General features: G+C 53.6%; 1 protein-coding gene across 4 annotated transcripts in view; it reads left to right on the top strand.

Moving 5' to 3' along the window:
• LOC140388613 (monoglyceride lipase-like) overlaps positions 1-22,295 on the top strand; it is a 160,807-nt gene that overhangs the window by 104,143 nt on the left and 34,369 nt on the right. For all 4 annotated transcript variants that reach the window (XM_072473054.1, XM_072473055.1, XM_072473053.1 and 1 more), the window contains exon 3: positions 14,261-14,397. In XM_072473054.1, coding sequence (XP_072329155.1) covers positions 14,261-14,397 — 137 coding nt within the window. The remainder of the gene's footprint in view (positions 1-14,260; positions 14,398-22,295) is intronic.

Genomic DNA, 22,295 nt, shown 5'->3' with positions numbered 1-22,295 from the left:
CATGCGCAGTTCGGTCTTGCGTCGGGGGCGCGCCTGCGCAGCACGTCCCTCAGTGTTGCCATAGGTTTTGGCGCGCACAAACGCTGGAGGCCTCAAAAAGCGTGCGAAATGGCCGCCCTCGACCGGGCCGCGGGCCGGGAGAAACTCGATTGCCTGGATGCGTTCGGCCTCGTGGGTGGCCTGGCTTGCCGATTCGATCGCTTGGGACCCCCTCGGAGCCGATTTGGTCGCCTGAAATTGGGCATAGCGGCTGGTCGCATTTTCATGCAGGACACAGGCTTCAACTGCAGATGCTAAGGTCAGGCCTTTAATTTTTAGAAGCTGCTGGCGTAGGCCCCTGGAGGCAACGCCAAAAACGATCTGGTTCCAGATCATGGACTCTGAGGTGGTGCCGTAACCGCAGGACTGCGCGAGTATGCGGAGGTGCGTCAGGAAGGGCTGAAAGAGCCCATCCTTACCTTGTAGGCGCCGCTGAAAGATATGCCTCTCAAAGCTTTCATTGACCACAACGTTGAAGTGCTGGTCGAGCTTGAGGAGGACCGTGTCATATTTAGATTTGTTCTCGCCTTCCGCGAACACCAAGGATTTGTATACATTGATGGCGTGCTGACCTGCGGTAGTGAGGAGCATGGCAATCTTTGTTTCGTCCGAGGCACCCTGTTTTTCGTTGGCTCGCATGAACAGTTCGAATCGCTGCTTGACGAGCTTCCAATTGGTGCCCAGGTTCCCAGCGACTTGCAACGGCTGCGGTTTGTTGTGGGTGTCCATGGCTCAGGATAGCAGATTTGCCGGTAAGTATCGATTCACTCACTGGTACCATGTGGTGTTGGGTGCTCTGAGGTACAGACAAACCAACACGGTTGCGATTGGTACAACGCAGTTTTATTCCAACTAGTTATTTACACATCTGACTTGGTACTCCGCACGTGGTGACAGTGTGAGTGTCTTGTTAATGAGGTCCTGGCCTTGTCCTGTCTCCAGATGGACTGGCCACTAGGTGTCGTGTTTCTTGTCTTATACTGTGTCTGCTCTTGTCTGTGATTGGCTGTCGTGTTATGTGTGCTGATTGGTCTGTTGGTCTGTCTATCATGATGTATGTGTTATGATGTGTGTTTGAATATCATGACAGTAGCCATGTGTGAGGGCCAAGCAGGTGAGAGAAAGAGGGGCAGATATGTGTGGGAGACGGAGTGAGCGTGTGTGAGCGAGGGAGTGAGTGTGTGAGAGAGGGGTGAGTGCGTGAGAGAGAGGGAGTGCTTCTGTGTGTGAGAGAGATGAGTGCGTGTGAGAGAGAGTGAGTGTGTGCGAGAGAGGGAGTGAGTGTGTGAGAGAGTGAGTGTGCGTGAGAGAGAGAGGGAGTGTTTGTGTGTGAGAAATAGAGGGAGAGAGAGGTGTGTGTGTGAGAGAGAGGTCTGTGTGTGAGAGAGAGAGGTGTGTGTGTGAGATAGAGGTGTGTGTGAGAGAGAGGTGTGCGTGAGAGAGAGAGGGAGTGTTTGTGTGTGAGAAATAGAGGGAGAGAGAGGTGTGTGTGTGAGAGAGAGGTGTGTGTGTGAGAGAGAGAGGTGTGTGTGTGAGATAGAGGTGTGTGTGAGAGAGAGGTGTGTGTGAGAGAGAGAGGTGTGTGTGAGAAAGAGAGGGAGTGTGTGAGAGAGTGAATATGTGTGAGAGAGTGAGTGTGCGTGAGAGAGAGAGGGAGTGTTTGTGTGTGAGAAATAGAGGGAGAGAGAGGTGTGTGTGTGAGAGAGAGAGGTGTGTGTGTGTGAGATAGAGGTGTGTGTGAGAGAGAGGGGTGTGTGTGTGTGTGAGAGAGAGAGGTGTGTGTGAGAGAGAGGTGTGTGTGTGAGATAAAGGTGTGTGTGTGTGAGAGAGAGGTGTGTGTGTGTGAGAGAGAAGTGTGTGTGTGTGAGAGAGAGAGGTGTGTGTGAGAGAGAGAGGAGTGTTTGTGGGTGAGAAATAGAGGGAGAGAGAGGTGTGTGTGTGTGAGAGAGAGGTGTGTGTGTGTGAGATAGAGGTGTGTGTGAGAGAGAGAGGGAGTGTGTGAGAGAGAGGTGTGTGTGTGAGATAGAGGTGTGTGTGAGAGAGAGAGGTGTGTGTGTGAGAGAGAGAGGTGTGTGTGTGTGAGAGAGAGAGGTGTGTGTGAGAGAGAGAGGTGTGTGTGTGTGTGAGAGGTGTGTGTGTGTGAGAGAGAGAGGTGTGTGTGTGTGAGAGAGAGAGGTGTGTGTGAGAGAGAGAGGGAGTGTGTGAGAGAGAGAGATGTGTGTGAGAGAGAGAGGGAGTGTTTGTGGGTGAGAAATAGAGGGAGAGAGAGGTGTGTGTGTGTGTGAGAGAGGTGTGTGTGTGTGAGAGAGAGAGGTGTGTGTGTGTGAGAGAGAGAGGTGTGTGTGAGAGAGAGAGGGAGTGTGTGAGAGAGAGAGGTGTGTGTGAGAGAGAGAGGGAGTGTTTGTGGGTGAGAAATAGAGGGAGAGAGAGGTGTGTGTGTGTGTGAGAGAGGTGTGTGTGTGTGAGAGAGAGAGGTGTGTGTGAGAGAGAGGTGTGTGTGAGAGAGAGAGGTGTGTGTGAGAGAGAGAGGTGTGTGTGTGTGAGAGAGAGAGGTGTGTGTGAGAGAGAGAGGTGTGTGTGTGAGAGAGGTGTGTGTGTGTGAGAGAGAGAGGTGTGTGTGTGTGAGAGAGAGGTGTGTGTGAGAGAGAGAGGGAGTGTGTGAGAGAGAGAGGTGTGTGTGAGAGAGAGAGGGAGTGTTTGTGGGTGAGAAATAGAGGGAGAGAGAGGTGTGTGTGTGTGTGAGAGAGGTGTGTGTGTGTGAGAGAGAGGTGTGTGAGAGAGAGGTGTGTGTGAGAGAGAGGTGTGTGTGAGAGAGCGAGGTGTGTGTGAGAGAGAGGTGTGTGTGTGAGAGAGAGGTGTGTGTGTGAGAGAGAGAGGTGTGTGTGTGTGAGATAGAGGTGTGTGTGTGAGATAGAGGTGTGTGTGAGATAGAGGTGTGTGTGAGATAGAGGTGTGTGTGAGAGAGAGAGGTGTGTGTGAGAGAGAGGTGTGTGTGTGAGATAGAGGTGTGTGTGAGAGAGAGAGGTGTGTGTGAGAGAGAGAGGGAGTGTGTGCGAGAGAGAGGTGTGTGTGAGAGAGAGAGGGAGTGTTTGTGGGTGAGAAATAGAGGGAGAGAGAGGTGTGTGTGTGAGAGAGAGAGGTGTGTGTGAGAGAGAGAGGTGTGTGTGAGAGAGAGGTGCGTGTGTGTGTGTGTGAGAGAGAGGGAGAGGTAAATGTGTCCAATATGAGAATCTGCTTTCCAGCATCAATCCTCCCATTAAAAATTACGAAAGTTAAGAATTAAATATTTTTAAAGTAAGAGAACTTTAAATTACCCACTCCTAAAGTGGATACTACTTCGAGGGGTTAATGTGAGAGGGATCATATATCTGGCCAATGTATTTTTGACTGTGTGCCCTATGCTAATGTCTAATATGTACATAGATAGAGCTGGAAAATACTTGTTTTCATTTGATTTCTGTGTTCGCACCAATTTCACGGCCAAACACGGGGTGTGAAATGCCAAAAGATTCTCACAGAGACTTCAGAAAGCAATCGACAAATATTTAAAGGAAAAAATATCTAATTGAATTGGGTCATAGTCCTAGTTAGAAGGAGGCTGCTGTTTGAGAGATGAAGCACGGTAGCATAGCTAGCACAGTGGTTAGCACAGTTGCTTCACAGCGCCAGGGTCCCAGGTTCGATTCCTGGCTTTGGTCACTGTCTGTGCGGAGTCTGCACGTCCTCCCCGTGTCTGCGTGGGTTTCCTCCGGGTGCTCTGGTTTCTTCCCACAGTCCAAAGACGTGCGGGTTAGGTGGATTGGCCACGCTAAATTGCCCTTAGTGTCGAAAAAGGTTAAGTGGGGTTACTGGGTTATGGGGCTAGGGTGGAGGAGTGGGTTTAAGTAGGGTGCTCTTTCCAAGGGCCGGTGCAGACTCGATGGGCCGGGTGGCCTCCTTCTGCACTGTAAATTCTATGGTTCTATGAAAGATCCTGGGTGCAGAATAACAGCCAGAGCAATACAGCATTCAGACCACAAGATTAGGCGGTGCTAACAAGGGTTTTTGAAAGCCTTTGGATTTTGTTAACAAAGTGATGTTTGAAGAACAAAGAGCAGACTGAGGGAGATGAGGAGCTCCATCAACCGGGGGTCACAGTCGGGGACAGGTTGGAACGGGTAATGGTTCAATAGCTTGAAAACAGGGAAGGTGAAACTGTCTAAGGAGAGGGGTAAAGAAAGGGAAGCAGTGCTGTGGTTCCCCAACTGGGGTTCACGGACCCTTGGGGGGTCCTTGAGGCTTTGCAGAGGTGAGGGGGGTCCATAATTGTGAGCAGGGAGATGGGAATGGAGTGAGGCTGCCACAGGTACAGAATGAGCTGGGTGTAAGAGCTGGGATGCGGACATGAGACCCCTTAAAACCGAATAGCTCAGATAACACTGGAATAGTTCTACATAAGATTAGTTCATTGAAGATTGAGACGAATCATAGAAAGTATACCCAGTAATCATTATTAACTATTAAACATGTATTTTTAGGACATAGTAGTAACAAGCATTCAAGCTCTTGCTAAAAGCAGTGGCCACAATGCATGATGGGATTTAAGCTAGCTAAGTTGCCCATGTTTTTAAGAGAAACAGAATTAGGCAGAAATAGTGTGGTCATCAATAACAGTCAGCTCAGTAAACAGTTATTATCAATGCCCCCAATATCCTGTCTCAGACAATGCATGGTGTAAAGAGGAACCAACTTCCGCATCCTGCCACTGGTTGAACTATGAGGTGGGCAGGAACTGACTGGTAAGATGAGAATGTCAGAAAACAACTTCATAATAGATGCAGTATCCTGGTAAACAACAGGTGGCAGGATGGGGTTAAATCATGAGCTGATCACAATCATCATGTTGCTTAAAGTAAATTTCACTGGTCAATATAAAATTGACAGCTCCAAGGCCAAGGGTTGGATCAAGTCCAACTGGGGTGGGCTATTGATTTTTGGAAAACTGTACAATTAGGGCTTCTGCACCAGTCTCAAGCAGAGCAGTTTTGGCATTTATCCAAATCACTCTCCCACGTACGTGGACCAAGCTTGGAAAAATAAAGCCATCTTAACTGGAGGTGATGAGTCTGCATGTCTGTGTGTTCAGCTGAGCTATAACTAAGTGGGAGGAACCCCACGTAAAAGCTAGCTCAATACTCAGTCCTTGGAAATGCTCCTACAATATGAAGGACGGCTCCCTTAAACGCATCACAAAAAGCTCTGAGGGCGAGAGTCTCCAGGCTCGTCTGTTCTGGTACCCGTAGCGAGCGAGAGCGGAGAGTTTGGCATTCCAGCCAAAACCCAATTCACTCCAGCGGCCCGGGAAGATCCCAGCCACGAACGAGGACGCGGAAGTCCGGCCTCTCTTCCAGCCCGGCATTTCGTATTGTGTCATATTAGAGTTCAGGTGAAATTCTGTTGTCACTAATCCATTTGAAAAGGGGCCCTTCGACAAAAAGAGTTTCCGAAGAACTGAAATGAACTGAGTTTGTCGTGTCTGCAAAGTGCCTGTCATAAAGGTAGCACTGAACTCAGGGAGACGTGAGAACTGGGAGCAGAGAGCAATTAGCAATCACTCACTCACTCTGGTCCCAAAACCAGTAATTCTTTCCCTTTCAAATATGTGTCTGATTTTTTTTAGAAAGCTACTGTTGAATCTGTTTCCATTGCCCTTTCAGGCAGCGCCTCCCAGATCACAACAACTCGCTGCGTCAAACAATCTCCATCTTTGTTCTTTGGCACTTTAATCAAAATTTTGATTGCACATGTCTTCTGAATGGATGAAAATTGCTCTTGTGGACGATGTATTTGGTTTTGCAAATTTGAACTGCTTGTCACACTTTCTGAGTGAAAAACATCACGTTCCAAGTTTAATCTTTCCCTGGGCCCCACTCATTTCAGGTTAAACAAAAGACTTTTTAAAAAAACCCGATTTAAGTCCTAATTTGGCAGTTGTAGCCTATTTTTGCCCCAGTAACATTCTTCCTGCCAACTTGTGCATAACTTTCTCAGACTCTCGGTTCCAAGTTAATGATGGTTCAGATCACAGGATCCAAACTAATTAATCCCTTTTATAAGGACGTCTCTGAAGGGAATGAGATGCTCAATTTTGTGTCCACTGTAACCCGCCCCCCCCACGACCACCGATACACCCCAATCGTAAAGGATCAGACAACAGACCAGGAGACCAACCCGCCAGCTCTACCCAACCCCACAGCTCTTTCCCCACTCCCCGACAAATGTTTCCTTTTCAAATATATTTCCAATTCTCCTGCTTATTGTGGCCAGGGGGCAAGGGCTCCAGCTTGTTGAGCCATGATTGGTTGCGCCATTTGCAACTAACTTGGCAACGCATCCTCCAGATGGGACCCGGAGGTTTAAGCTAAGTGTTGGGTAAGTACCCCAAAGTATTTCAACCCGGACTGGGGAAGATGAAAGGGGCCATAGCTCGAGTTCCTGTCGACTCGGGAGCCCAAGCTCGGTATTTGCGGGCATGCCCAGTCCCCTGTGCATTAACACAGTCGACTAGAAAATCTGGGTATCATCAGGCCAGTATGTTTTGTGAAATCGGTGAAGCCGACACACTGTAGCCGTTTGCCAACTAGCCCCACATTGTCCCCAGGGCAGACAAAGTGGTCGGCACTCTATACTTCATGGATTCTTTGCCAGTCACGGCATCTCGGATCATTGAGTGGGCTCAGACAGTTCTCGCAAAGGATTGACACATTGTGTTATGTGGAGGTCACCATTGACAGCTACCAGACGATGTACAGGCGTTTTTGTCCAAACTGTGTGAATGTAGTATGGAGGACGGTATGCTATGGGGTACTTGTATCGTCATTCCTGATAAAGACCAGGAATTGATATTGAAGGACCTCCACAATGGACATCCAGGGGTGTCCACAATGAAGATGTCGCGCGGTTACGTCCGGTGGCCGGGCCTGGATGCGGACATTGAGAAGATGGCCCAGCAATGCTCCGTCTGTCAGGAGCACCAGAAAGTACCAGCAGCTGAACCCCTTCGCTCGAGACAGCCATGGGCACCGTTGCATGCTGACTTTGACAGCCCATTTCGGGGTTCGATGTTCCTTCTCTTAATTGATGCCCATTCAAAGTGGCTGGAGGTCCACAAGGTGGCGGCGACCACCTCCCGGGCGACCATCGAAAAACTGTGTTCGTCGTTTTGCACTCACGGCATCCCGGAAGTGCTTGTTACAGACAACAGGGAACCCTTTCACGAGTGAGGAGTTCTTGGGGTTTTTGAAGGTGAATGGGGTGTGGCGCATTCATACCGCTCTGTACCGCTCGAATTCTAATGGTTTAACGGAATGGGTGGTACAGACGTTCAAAATAGGCCTCAAGAAGCAGTCTTCAGTTTCCTTGTTTTGCTACAGGATCACTCTGCACACCGTGACTGGGGTGGCCCCGGCTGAAATAGTGATGGGCGAAGTCTTCGAACCCGCCTTAGTATGATTTTCCCGGATGTAGATGTGAAAGTGCGCCGCAACCAGGAGCTGCAAGGACCTGTTCAGTGTCGACCACCTCGACGTTTTGTAACAGCCGATTTGGTACATATTCGAAACTTTGCTTCCCAGTTGCTCTCCGGGACCCGTCCTCCGCCAGACACGTCCGGCTTCCAATCAAGTACAAGTCCACGGGCGAAGTACCTTGATCATATTCGGTCCAGACGACTGCTTCTTCGGCAGCTTCCTCGTGACCGCAATGTCCTCACCCAGCTGCTTCTGATACCAGAGCAGCCCAAAACGGGACCCCAAGGAGGTCAGGACGGCGAGATGATTGAGGCCGTGGACATCAATTCACAGATGGAAACTCGAACATCGGAAATTTCCAATGGGTGGGAGGTGGGGGGCGGTGGGGGTGGGGGGGGGGGGGGGGGGGGGGGGGTGGTCAATAGTACAGCAGCCACCAGAGGAGATTCACTTCCAGATTCACACTGCCCAATCTGGCGTTTCGGATGCGCGACATCCGATCCAGGCGCAAAGAGAGTCCGGCGCCCTTCTCCCCCACAGACATCAGAGGATGCTCCGGACTTTGCTGGGGTGGGATGTTCTAACCTGCAAGTACCTTGCAGGGTGGGAACAATTAACATCCCCGTGAACTTTGCAGAATAGGAGTTCCACCGTTAAGGGGAGGGGGATCTCTAAACAATGTCTAGCTGTAGGGTATATAAAGCCGGCCAGTTAAGCACTGGCACTGCAGACCCAGTTGGAATCTATTGTGTGATGTACATTATAATTATTGTAACTTGCGTTTCTTTGAACTACACGGTGTGGACTTCTTTGTGGCCTCTTAAAACAAAGTTCATATTGAATCTGCTCCCACCCCCCTTACAATTTGATTTGAGTCCTCTGTGAAGCATTTGAGAGCGCGGCACGGTGGCACAGTGGTTAGCACTGCTGCCTCACAGCTTCAGGGACCCGGGTTCAATTCCGACCTCGGGAGACTGTGTGGAGTCTGCACGTTCTCTCTGTGTCTGCGTGGGTTTCTTCCGGGTGCTCCGGTTTCCCTCCACAGCCCAAAGATGTGCAGGTTCGGTGGATTGGCTGTGATAAAATTGCCCCTTAGTGTCTGAAAATGCGCAGGTTAGTTGGGGTTACGGGGCTAGGGCGGGGAGCGGGTATTCTTTTGGAGGGTTGGTGCAGACCCGATGGGCCGAATGGCCTCCTCCTGCATCGTAGGGATTCTATGAGGTTTTTTTTAATATTGTGAAGCGCTGTAAAAGCACGGATTTATCCTCCCAATTTCTGCACACTCCCACTTTCAGTGGGAAAATACTGAGTGATAAGGAGAGATGACTGTAGCCGATTGCTTCACCCACGTTAAAATGCAAAGGCTCGGACTTCCGGGTGCGGCGATGACCAGCTGAGTCGCACGTTTCGGCAGCTCCCGGTGAAACGGACTTTTGGGCTCTTGATAGGAGCCCCAACGGCAATTTTGATGGCTAAAAACACTGTGCGGTAAACCAGAAGGGAATCCCCCCTGGATACGGATGGAAAAAGGAGGAGAAAGTGGCCGGATTGCGGTGGATCCTTTAGAGCAGCGGCAAGGAAGGCAAGCAAAAACCAAGATGGCGTCGGAAGGTGGCAGTTTAACATGGGGCCCTGAACAACAAGAGTCCTTGAAATGCTGTGTGGAAGAGCTCAAAAAGGAAATGAAGAAGGAGCTGTTGGCCCCGATACTACAGGCGATCGAAGGGCTAAAGGAGGAACAAAAGACCCAGGAGCGGGAGCTTCGGGTCGTGAAGGCAAAGGCAGCCGAGAATGAGGACGATATACAGGGCCTGGTGGTGAAGACGGAGACGCAGGAGGCACATCAGAAACAATGTGTGGAAAGGTTGGAGGCACTGGAGAACAACGCAAGGAGGAACAACCTGAGGATTCTTGGTCTTCCTGAAGGTGCGGAGGGAGCGGACGTCGGGGCATATGTGAGCACGATGCTGCACTCGTTAATGGGAGTGGAGGCCCCGGCGGGTCCGTTGGAGGTGGAGGGAGCATACCGAGTGATGGCGCGAGGACCGAGAGCAGGAGAAATTCCCAGAGCCATAGTGGTGAGATTCCTCCGTTTTAAGGATAGAGAAATGGTCCTTAGATGGGCAAAGAAAACTCGGAGCAGTAAATGGGAGAACGCGGTGATCCGCGTTTATCAAGACTGGAGTGCGGAGGTGAAGAGAAGGAGGGCGAGCTTTAATCGGGCCAAGGCAGTGCTTCATAAAAAGAAGATAAAATTTGGAATGCTGCAACCAGCAAGACTGTGGGTCACATATCGAGGGAGGCACCACTACTTTGAGACGGCGGATGAAGCGTGGACTTTTATTGTGGAAGAAAAACTGGAATGAGCGGGTTATTAAAAAGAACATTTGAACAAAGTGGTGGGGCGAATGTGGGGGGCGAAGAGGGGGGTTAAAAAGGGGGGAAAGAGGAGTTTTATGTACTAATCCTGCGATGTGGTAACTTTTCTCTCTTCCACAGGTGGTGATGGGGGGAGGAGGGGAGGTGGAGGAGATGGGGCGTTGGCCATTGGATGCGGGGCCAAGGGAGAAGCGCGGGCTTGGTTCCCGCGCTATGATAATCATGGCGGGTATAGAGAAGCAGGAAGGAGGGGGCGTCGCACGGTGCGAGCCGAGGTCACGGGGGAAGCCGAGGTCGGCCAGAGTTTGCTGACTTCTGGGAGCAACATGGGGGGAGTAATTACGCTAGCGGGGGATCTAGCGGGGGGGGCGGTGGGAGGGGGGAATTACTGGGTTGCTGCTGCTGGGGAGAGGGGGGAGCTGGTATGGGAGGGGATGGGCGGGGGGGCACCGCCTGGGGGAGATACAGCTGCGTGGGAACCGGGTGAGGAGCTGGAAAAAGGGGATGGCTAATCGACAAGGGGGGCGGGGTAGGAAGCCCCCCAACCCGGCTGATCACGTGGAACGTGAGAGGGTTGAACGGGCCGATAAAGAGGGCACGGGTATTCGCACACCTTAAGAAACTTAAGGCAGATGTGGTTATGTTACAGGAAACGCACCTGAAACTGATAGACCAGGTTAGGCTACGCAAAGGATGGGTGGGGCAGGTGTTCCATTCGGGGCTAGATGCGAAAAACAGGGGGGTGGCTATATTAGTGGGGAAGCGGGTAATGTTCGAGGCAAAGACTATAGTGGCGGATAACGGGGGCAGATACGTGATGGTGAGTGGCAAACTACAGGGGTAGACGGTGGTTTTGGTAAACGTATATGCCCCGAACTGGGATGATGCCAATTTTATGAGGCGGATGCTAGGACGCATTCCGGACCTAGAGATGGGAAAGCTGATAATGGGGGGAGATTTTAATACGGTGTTGGAACCAGGGCTGGATAGGTCGAAGTCCAGGACTGGAAGGAGGCCGGCAGCAGCCAAGGTACTTAAAGATTTTATGGAGCAGATGGGAGGTGTAGACCCGTGGAGATTTAGCAGACCTAGGAGTAAGGAGTTCTCGTTTTTCTCCTATGTCCATAAAGTCTACTCGCGAATAGACTTTTTTGTGCTGGGAAGGGCGTTGATCCCGAAGGTGAGGGGAACGGAATATACGGCTATAGCCATTTCGGATCACGCTCCACACTGGGTAGACTTGGAGATAGGGGAGGAAACAGGAGGGTGCCCACCCTGGAGAATGGACATGGGACTAATGGCAGATGAGGGGGTGTGTCTAAGGGTGAGGGGGTGCATTGAAAAGTACTTGGAACTCAATGATAATGGGGAGGTCCAGGTGGGAGTGGTCTGGGAGGCGCTGAAGGCGGTGGTTAGAGGGGAGCTGATATCAATAAGGGCACATAAAGGGAAGCAGGAGAGTAAGGAACGGGAGTGGTTGCTGCAAGAACTTTTGAGGATGGACAGACAATATGCGGAAGCACCGGAGGAGGGACTGTACAGGGAAAGGCAAAGGCTACATGTAGAATTTGACTTGCTGACTACGGGCACTGCAGAGGCACAATGGAGGAAGGCACAGGGTGTACAGTACGAATATGGGGAGAAGGCGAGCAGGTTGCTGGCACACCAATTGAGGAAAAGGAGAGCAGCGAGGGAAATAGGGGGAGTGAGGGATGAGGAAGGAGAGATGGAGCGGGGAGCGGAGAGAGTGAATGGAGTGTTCAAGACATTTTATAAAAAATTATATGAAGCTCAACCCCCGGATGGGAGGGAGAGAATGATGGGCTTCTTGGATCGGCTGGAATTTCCCAAGGTGAAAGAGCAGGAAAGGGTGGGACTGGGAGTACAGATCGAGGTAGAAGAAGTGGTGAAAGGAATTAGGAGCATGCAGGCGGGAAAGGCCCCGGGACCGGATGGATTCCCAGTCGAATTCTATAGAAAATATGTGGACTTGCTCGCCCCGGTATTGACGAGGACCTTTAATGAGGCAAAGGAAAGGGGACAACTGCCCCCGACTATGTCTGAAGCAACGATATCGCTTCTCTTAAAGAAGGAAAAGGACCCGCTACAATGCGGGTCCTATAGACCTATTTCCCTCCTAAATGTAGATGCCAAGATCCTGGCCAAGGTAATGGCAATGAGAATAGAGGAATGTGTCCCGGGGGTGGTCCACGAGGACCAAACTGGGTTTGTGAAGGGGAGACAGCTGAACACGAATATACGGAGGCTGTTAGGGGTAATGATGATGGCCCCACCAGAGGGGGAAACGGAGATAGTAGTGGCGATGGATGCCGAGAAAGCATTTGATAGAGTGGAGTGGAATTATTTGTGGGAGGTGTTGAGGAGATTTGGTTTTAGAGAGGGGTATGTTAGATGGGTGCAGCTGTTGTATAGGGCCCCGATGGCGAGCGTGGTCACGAATGGAGGGGGATCTGCATATTTTCGGCTCCATAGAGGGACAAGGCAGGGATGCCCTCTGTCCCCATTATTGTTTGCACTGGCGATTGAGCCCCTGGCGATAGCGTTGTGTGGGCCGGGAAGACCCCGAGGGTGAGGAAGGGATTCTTACAGCGTAGCAGGGATAGGGGGGGCTGGCACTACCGAGCCTAAGTGAGTATTATTGGGCCGCTAATATTTCAATTGTGAGTAAGTGGATGGGAGAGGAGGAGGGAGCGGCGTGGAAGAGATTAGAGAGGGCGTCCTGTAGGGGGACTAGCCTACAGGCTATGGTGACAGCCCCATTGCCGTTCTCACCGAGGAACTACACCACAAGCCCGGTGGTGGTGGCTACACTGAAGATTTGGGGACAGTGGAGACGGCATAGGGGAAAGACTGGAGCCTTGGGGGGGTCCCCGATAAGAAACAACCATAGGTTTGCCCCGGGGGGAATGGATGGGGGATATGGAATGTGGCAAAGAGCAGGAATAACGCAACTGAAAGATCTGTTTGCGGATGGGAAGTTCGCGAGTCTGGGAGCGCTGACCGAGAAATATGGGTTGCCCCAAGGGAATGCATTCAGGTATATGCAACTGAGGGCTTTTGTGAGGCAACAGGTGAGGGAATTCCCGCAGCTCCCGACACAAGAGGTGCAGGACAGAGTGATCTCAAAGACATGGGTGGGGGATGGTAAGGTGTCAGATATATATAGGGAAATGAGGGACGAAGGGGAGACTATGGTAGATGAACTAAAAGGGAAATGGGAAGAAGAGCTGGGGGAGGAGATCGAGGAGGGGCTGTGGGCAGATGCCCTAAGCAGGGTAAACCCGTCGTCCTCGTGTGCCAGGCTAAGCCTGATTCAGTTTAAGGTATTACACAGGGCGCATATGACTGGAGCACGGCTCAGTAAATTTTTTGGGGTGGAGGATAGGTGTGCGAGGTGCTCGAGAAGCCCAGCGAATCATACCCATATGTTTTGGTCATGCCCGGCACTACAGGGGTTTTGGATGGGGGTGACAAAGGTGCTTTCAAAAGTAGTAGGGGTCCGGGTCGAACCAAGCTGGGGGTTGGCTATATTTGGGGTTGCACAAGAGCCGGGAGTGCAGGAGGCGAGAGAGGCCGATGTTTTGGCCTTTGCGTCCCTAGTAGCCCGGCGCAGGATATTGTTCATGTGGAAAGAAGCCAAGCCCCCGGGGGTGGAGACCTGGATAAATGACATGGCAGGGTTTATAAAGCTAGAGCGGATTAAGTTCGTTCTAAGGGGGTCGGCTCAAGGGTTCACCAGGCGGTGGCAACCGTTCGTCGAATACCTCGCAGAAAGATAGATGGAATGGAAAAAAGAAGGCAGCAGCAGCAGCCCAGGATCGGGGGGAGGGGGGGGGGGGGGGGGAGGAGGAACCAGAAGGACTCTCAGTGTTGTTAGTATATACTGTATAATATGTATAGGTCGTTGCGACAGATAATTATATATTGGACTGTTAAATTATATTTTTGGAGAGTGTTACTTGTGATAAGGCAGTTAGTTTTCATTTTTGTTATTTATTATTTATTCATTTTTTGTTTATAAAATAGGTCATTGTTATTTGTGTTGTTATAATATTGTGTAAAGGATGCACAATGTACTGTGTTGGTTGACCAAAAATTTTCAATAAAATATTTATTAAAAAAAAATGCAAAGGCTCAGCACAATGACCTCCTCTGCCCCTCTTCGCCACCCACCCCCCCTCCACATCCCCACCTGAGATAGGTCAGCTGACAACCACCCTGATCTGTAATACCTCTGGGAGCCTGTGAGGGAGCTCTGCAATCGATTGTACAATTCCGCTAAGTCATTCTCTTTCTTCTCCCTCCTTCCACAGTTGGCCATGGACAGAGTGATGGCAAACGCATGCATGTGTCTGATTTCAGGGTATTCGTCCGGGATTGCCTGCAGCACTTTGATATGATTGTGAGCCGTTACCCAAACCTAAAGGTTTTCATACTTGCACATGCCCTGGTAAGTGACCCATTGAAACGAAATAATAAATGACCTGGACTCGGGAACCAGACACACAACTTCAAAGAGACGAGAGGGGCGATGACGACAGACTCTTTTTTTATAAATGTTTTTTATTGGGTTTCTGAACAAAGTATATTTACCGTTATGTACACAAAATAGAATACATAGAAGAGTAGGGAACACGCACAAAAAAACAAAACAAACAACAACAAAAAAAAGTTAGAATAAAATAACTGGTAGGATCATAGAATCATAGAATTTACAGTGCAGAAGGAGGCCATTCGGCCCATCGAGTCTGCACCGGCCCTTGGAAAGAGCACCCTACCCAAGCCCACACCTCCACCCTATCCCCATAACCCTATAACCCAGTAACCCCATGTGGTAGTATGTATTGGGGGTCATGTGGGACTGGAAGCCCTAATGTCATTGGCTGACAGATCCCGGGTCCTGGTTGGCCGTTGACCTCATACTCCGCCCTGAAGGCGAAGTATAAGACGCCGGTGCCTTCCCCCGCATGCCAGTTTACTATCGGGCTGCTGGGGAACAGACACGCTTAATAAAGCCTCATCGACTTCACTCTATTTGTCTCACGGAGTCTTTGTGCGCCACAATTTATTAAGCGTGCCTAAAAAGGACTATGGAGCTCAGGATCATTCCAGAATGCCTGAGGATCAGCCCCCACGCAGTGAATGCGGCAGCAGCCTTCAAACACTGGCAGACTTGCTTTGAGGCCTACATCACATCGACCACAGGCCGAGTCTCAGATGAACAAAAACTGCAGGTCCTGCACTCGAGGGTGAGCACGGAGATTTTCACCCTCATTGAAGACACCCGCGATTTCCAGACGGCCTTCACAGCACTGAGAAGTCTCTACGTTCGCCCAGTTAACCAAATCTACGCTCGCTACCAGCTCGCGACGAGACGGCAAGCTCCCGGAGAATCGATGGACGAGTTCTACGCCGCGCTGCTGATTTTGGGACGAGCCTGCAGCTGCCCGTCGGTGAACGCAAACGAACACACGGACATGTTAATGCGCGATGCTTTTGTTGCAGGTATACAATCCTCCCAAATCCGCCAAAGACTTCTAGAAAAAGAGTCACTAGGACTCTCAGAGGCACGGGCCCTGGCAGCCTCGCTGGACGTAGCCGCGCGTAATACCCGCGCCTACGGCCCCGACCGCGCGGCAGGCCATTGGGCCCCGTACGTACCCGCCGCGGCAAACCCCCTACCCCCCCCCCTGGACACCCCACAGGCTTGCGCAGTCCAAACGCCGAGCCGCACCGGGGGCGCCCGCTGTTATTTCTGCGGCCAGGCGAAGCACCCCCGACAACGCTGTCCGGCCCGCGCAGCCATCTGCAAAAGCTGCGGGAAAAAGGGCCACTATGCGGTGGTGTGCCGGTCCCGCGTGGTCGCCGCCGTCCCGGGAGAACAGGAGCCCTACAGGCAGTCTATGCCTCCCAACCCCCCCCAGCACGCCATGTGCGACCCCCAGGCGCCGCCATTTTGGGTCCTGACCACCGCGGCCCCGGGAGAACTGGGAGCCCTGCACGCCGCCTACGCCCCCCCAACCCCCCTCCCCGCAGCCCATGTACGACCCGCCGGAGCCGCCGACCTGGGCCCTCGCCCCCGTCCCGCGCCCCACGCCTGACCCGCCAGCGCCGCCGACCTGGGCCCTCGCCCCCGTCCCGCGCCCCACGCCTGACCCGCCAGCGCCGCCGACCTGGGCCCTCACCCCCGTCCCGCGCCCCACGCCTGACCCGCCGACCTGGGCCCTCGCCCCCGTCCCGCGCCCCACGCCTGACCCGCCGACCTGGGCCCTCGCCCCCGTCCCGCGCCCCACGCCTGACCCGCCGGAGCCGCCGACCTGGGCCCTCGCCCCCGTCCCGCGCCCCACGCCTGACCCGCCAGCGCCGCCGACCTGGGCCCTCACCCCCGTCCCGCGCCCCACGCCTGACCCGCCGGCAATACAGCTTACCTGGACCCCGATCTCCGCCCCCGGCGAGGGACCTCCTCACGGTCCCAGCGCTCGCAGTACTGACCCGCCGGCCTTGGCCCCGAACACCGCGGTCCCCAGCGAGGGAGCTCCGCGCGGTCCTAGCGCCCGCGGCCCTGGCGCTCGCAGCCAAGGAACTCCGCGCGGTCCTAGCGCCCGCGGCCAGGGCGCTCGCAATGCAGGAACTCCGCGCGGTCCTAGCGCCCCCCAGACCCCCCAGCACTCAATGTGCGACCCGCAGACGCCGCCATTTTGGGTCCCGACCACCACGAGGGGAGGAGGGGCCCCGCCATCTTGGACCGCCCCCCGACCTGTACGACGCATGGGGGCGGCCATTTTGTCCACCCCCGACGCCATCTTGTGACCCCTCAGCTACGGGCGAGGTATGGGGGTGGCCATTTTATCCATCCCCGACGCCATCTTGGACGGCAACAACGGACCCCACCCCACTACTACAACCACGGCTCGCTTCGTTTACACTCGATCAGGCTCGGCCCCGGACTCTCCAGACGACGACGACAACGGTCCTAATTAACGGCCACGAGACGCCTTGCCTAGTCGACTCCGGGAGCACGGAAAGTTTTATACATCCCGACACGGTAAGACGCTGTTCCTTAACTACCTACCCCAGCGCACAAAAGATTTGCCTAGCTGCAGGATCCCACTCCGTACAGATCCAGGGATTCTGCATAGTTACCCTAACGGTACAGGGGAGGGAATTCAAAAACTACAAGCTTAACGTCCTTCCCCAACTCTGTGCCCCCACCTTGCTGGGCTTAGATTTTCAATGTAACCTACAGAGCCTTACGTTTAAATTCGGCGGCCCCATACCCCCACTCACTATCTGCGGCCTAGCCACCCTCAAGGTGCAACCCCCGTCCTTGTTTGCGAACCTCACCCCGGATTGCAAACCCGTCGCCACTAGGAGCAGACGGTACAGCGCCCAGGACCGGACCTTCATTCGCTCCGAAGTCCAGCGGCTACTAAAGGAGGGCATAATCCAGGCCAGCAATAGTCCCTGGAGAGCGCAGGTGGTAGTAGTGAAGACAGGGGAGAAACAAAGGATGGTCATTGACTATAGCCAGACCATCAACAGGTACACACAACTAGACGCGTACCCTCTCCCCCGCATATCCAACATGGTCAATCGGATTGCCCAGTATAAAGTCTTCTCCACCGTGGACCTCAAGTCCGCCTACCATCAGCTCCCCATCCGCCCAAGTGACCGCAAGTACACAGCCTTCGAGGCAGATGGGCGATTATACCACTTCCTAAGGGTCCCTTTTGGCGTCACAAACGGCGTCTCGGTCTTCCAACGGGAAATGGACCGAATGGTTGATCAACATGGGTTACGGGCCACGTTCCCGTACCTCGACAATGTAACCATCTGCGGCCACGATCAGCAGGACCACGACGCCAACCTCCAAAAATTCCTCCAGACTGCCAAAGCCTTGAACCTCACGTACAACGAGGACAAGTGCGTTTTTAGCACCGATCGGCTAGCCATTCTGGGCTACATAGTGCGCAATGGGATAATAGGCCCCGACCCCGAACGTATGCGCGCACTCATGGAATTTCCCCTCCCGCACTGCCCAAAAGCCCTGAAACGCTGCCTGGGGTTCTTTTCATACTACGCCCAGTGGGTCCCCCAGTACGCAGACAAGGCCCGCCCCCTAATACAGACCACGACTTTCCCGCTGTCGACAGAGGCTTGCCAGGCTTTCAGCCGCATCAAAGCGGACATCGCAAAGGCCACGATGCGCGCCATCGACGAGTCCCTCCCCTTCCAGGTCGAGAGCGACGCCTCTGACGTAGCTCTAGCGGCTACCCTTAACCAAGCGGGCAGACCCGTGGCCTTCTTCTCCCGAACCCTCCATGCCTCAGAAATCCGCCACTCCTCAGTGGAAAAGGAAGCCCAAGCCATAGTGGAAGCTGTGCGACATTGGAGGCATTACCTGGCTGGCAGGAGATTCACTCTCCTCACTGACCAACGGTCGGTAGCCTTCATGTTCGATAATGCACAGCGGGGCAAGATCAAGAACGACAAGATCTTGCGGTGGAGGATCGAACTCTCCACCTTCAACTATGAGATTTTGTACCGGCCCGGAAAGCTGAACGAGCCGTCTGATGCCCTATCCCGCGGGACATGTGCCAACGCACAAATTGACCGCCTCCAAGCCCTCCACGAGGACCTCTGCCACCCGGGGGTCACTCGGTTTTACCACTTCATCAAGTCCCGCAATCTCCCATACTCCTTAGAGGAGGTCCGTACAGTCACAAGAGACTGCCACATCTGCGCAGAATGCAAACCGCATTTTTTCAGGCCAGATGGAGCGCACCTGATTAAGGCTTCCCGTCCCTTTGAACGCCTCAGTCTCGATTTCAAAGGGCCCCTCCCCTCCACCGACCGCAACGCGTATTTCCTTAATGTAGTGGACGAATACTCCCGCTTCCCTTTTGCCATTCCCTGCTCCGACATGACCGCGGCCACAGTCATTAAAGCCCTGAACAGCATATTCACACTGTTCGGTTACCCCGCATACGTCCACAGCGACAGGGGTTCCTCTTTCATGAGTGACGAGCTGCGCCAGTTCCTGCTCAGCAAGGGTATAGCTTCAAGCAGGACGACCAGCTACAACCCCCGGGGGAACGGGCAAGTAGAAAGGGAGAACGGCACGGTCTGGAAGGCCGTCCTACTGGCCCTACGGTCCAGGGATCTCCCAGTTTCACGGTGGCAGGAGGTCCTCCCGGACGCTCTCCATTCCATCCGGTCGTTATTATGTACGAGCACTAATCAAACGCCCCACGAGCGTCTCCTTGTCTTCCCTAGGAGGTCCTCCTCTGGAACGTCGCTGCCGACCTGGCTGGCGGCCCCCGGACCCATCCTGCTCCGAAAGCACGTGCGGGCACATAAGGCGGACCCGTTGGTCGAAAGGGTTCACCTCCTCCACGCAAACCCCCAGTACGCCTACGTGGAGTACCCCGACGGCCGACAGGACACGGTCTCCCTGCGGGATCTGGCGCCCGCCGGCACCACGCACACCCCCCCGGCACCATCAACCCAACCGCCCCCCTTCCTGCCACCGCCACACCCCGCGACCGCCCCCTTCCCAGGAGGATCAGTCCCCCTCCCCTTTGCACCGACAGCTGAAACCGTGCGGCTCCCGGAGGCGACAACGCTGGTACAAGCACTACCACCACCGCCGGGGCCGAGGCGATCGACACGGACGACCAGACCGCCCGACCGACTCGTGGCGTCGATGTAAAACAAAGATGGACTGTCCAGTGAACATTTTGTTTTCCTATATCCTCTGTAAATAGTTGTAACAGGACGATACTGTCCAATACGGTACTACCATGTAACTGTTCTCTCCTCCCAGGACCAGTACTGTAAACCCTTACCACCATACGAAGCATCACCCCGCCGGGTTCATTTTTGACAAGGGGTGAATGTGGTAGTATGTATTGGGGGTCATGTGGGACTGGAAGCCCTAATGTCATTGGCTGACAGATCCCGGGTCCTGGTTGGCCGTTGACCTCATGCTCCGCCCTGAAGGCGAAGTATAAGAAGCCAGTGCCTTCCCCCGCAGGCCAGTTTACTATCGGGCTGCTGGGGAACAGACACGCTTAATAAAGCCTCATCGACTTCACTCTATTTGTCTCACGGAGTCTTTGTGCGCCACACCCCACCCAACACTAAGGGCAATTTTGGACACTGAGGGCAATTTATCACGGCCAATCCACCTAACCTGCACATCTTTGGACTGTGGGAGGAAACCGGAGGAAACCCACGCACACACGGGGAGAATGTGCAGACTCCACACAGATAGTGACCCAAGCCGGGAATCGAACCCGGGACTGTGAAGCAACGGTGCTAACCACCATGAATGAAAATGAATGAAAATCGCTTATTGTCGCAAGTAGGCTTCAAATGAAGTTACTGTGAAAAGCCCCTAGTCGCCACATTCCAGCGCCTGTTCGGGGAGGCTGGTACGGGAATTGAACCGTGCTGCTGGCCTGCCTTGGTCTGCTTTAAAAGCCAGCGATTTAGCCCAGTGTGCTAAACCAGCCCCTGCATGCTACCGTGCTGCCCAAATATTATGCGTTAGCTCAACAACAGCAGCTCTGTACAATTGGCAGTATTGTTTTTAGCACTTAAGTAGGCATCTGTTTGTGGGGGGGGGGGGGGGTACATATACATTTAGGCGCAGGGGAAACAAATACAGAACAATTACAGAGGGCAATACGCGAATGGATCTGGTGTTGGTGTTGTCGCTTGCTTCTCCCGGACGGTTTTCGCTGCCGTTGTCGTCTCGCGATCACCTCCGCTTCAGCCGTTCTTCCCGTCTTTCGCTCCGATTTTCCTTGTTCTTTGCTGCTGTAGATGCCAAGTTTGTTATCGTTTCCCCTGCCCTCCTTCTGGCTGTCATTCCCTTGCCCCCCTCCCCCCACCACGCTGGTTCCCCTCTATTGTTCCCTGTCTCCTCCCTTTGCCCCCCCTCCCCTTCTGCCCCCCCCCTTCTGCCCCCCTCCCCTTTGCCCTTTTCCTGTGGTTCGTCTTTCTTTTCTCTTAGGTTTAGCTGCTACCCCCCCCCCCCCCCCCCCCCCGTCTATCCCTCCCTCTCCCGCCTCGGCTACTCTCCCCTGTTTCTTGGCTACCTGGTTATTCTTCTGCTTGTTCGTTGGCCACAAACAGGTCCCGGAACAATTGGGTGAATGTCTCCCACGTTCTGTGGAAGCCGTCGTCTGACCCTCGGATGGCGAATTTGATTTTCTCCATTGGGAGAGATTCCGAGAGGTCGGACAGCCAGTCTGCAGCTTTGGGTGGTGCTGCTGACCGCCAGCCGAACAGGATTCTACGGCGGGCGATCAGGGAGACAAAGGCAAGGGCGACCGCCCTCCTCCCCATAAAGAGATCTGGCTGGTCTGATACCCCGAAGACCGCCACCTTCGGGCATGGCTCCACCCTCACCCCCACCACCTTGGACATTGCCTCGAAGAAGGCTGTCCAGTACCCAGCAAGTCTCGGGCAAGACCAGAACATGTGGCCGTGGTTGGCCGGGCCTCCTTGGCACCGTTCACATCTATCCTGTACCACCTGGGACGGCTTCCACGATGGCTTGGGCTTCCTTTTCTACTGAGGAGTGTCGAATTTCGGAGGTGGTGAGGGTTCGTGAAAAAAATGCTACTGGCCTGCCTGCCTGATTGAGGGTAGTGGCGAGGGCGACCTCTGATGCATCGCTCTCCACCTGGACAGGGACAGACTCATCCACCGCGCACATCGCAGCTTTGGCGATATCCACCTTGATCAGCCGCCAGTGGGAAGATGGTGGCCTTGATTAGTGGGTGTGCTTTGTCCGCAAAGTTGGGGATCCACTGGGCGTAATATGAAAAGAATCCGAGGCGCCTTTTCAGGGCGTGGGGAAGGGGGAGTTGCAGGAGGGGGCGCATACGGTCGGGATCGTGTCCTAGAACCCTGTTCTCCACGACGTAGCCAAGGATGGCTAATCTGGTTGTGCGGAAAACGCATTTCTCCTTGTTGTAAGCGAGATTAAGGGTTCGGGCGGTTTGGAGAAATCTCTGGAGATTGGCATCGTGGTCCTGCTGATCATGGCCACAGATGGCGATGTTGTCCAAGTACGGAAATGTGGCCTTCAGCCCGTACTGGTCCACCATTCGGTCCATCGTTCTTTGGAAGACCAAGACCCCGTTCGTGACGCCAAAGGGGACCCAGAGGGAGTGGAAGAGGCGGCCGTCTGCCTCAAAAGCCGTGTAGTGGCAGGCCCCGGGCAGATTGGGAGCTGGTGGTACACAGACGTCAGATCCAGCGTGGAGAACATAAGAACATAAGAACTAGGAGCAGGAGTCGGCCATCTGGCCCCTCGAGCCTGCTCCACCATTC

Source organism: Scyliorhinus torazame, chromosome 13 (assembly GCF_047496885.1).
Source record: "Scyliorhinus torazame isolate Kashiwa2021f chromosome 13, sScyTor2.1, whole genome shotgun sequence".
Lineage (NCBI taxonomy): Eukaryota > Metazoa > Chordata > Chondrichthyes > Carcharhiniformes > Scyliorhinidae > Scyliorhinus > Scyliorhinus torazame.
This window is presented reverse-complemented; position numbering and strand designations above follow the sequence as displayed.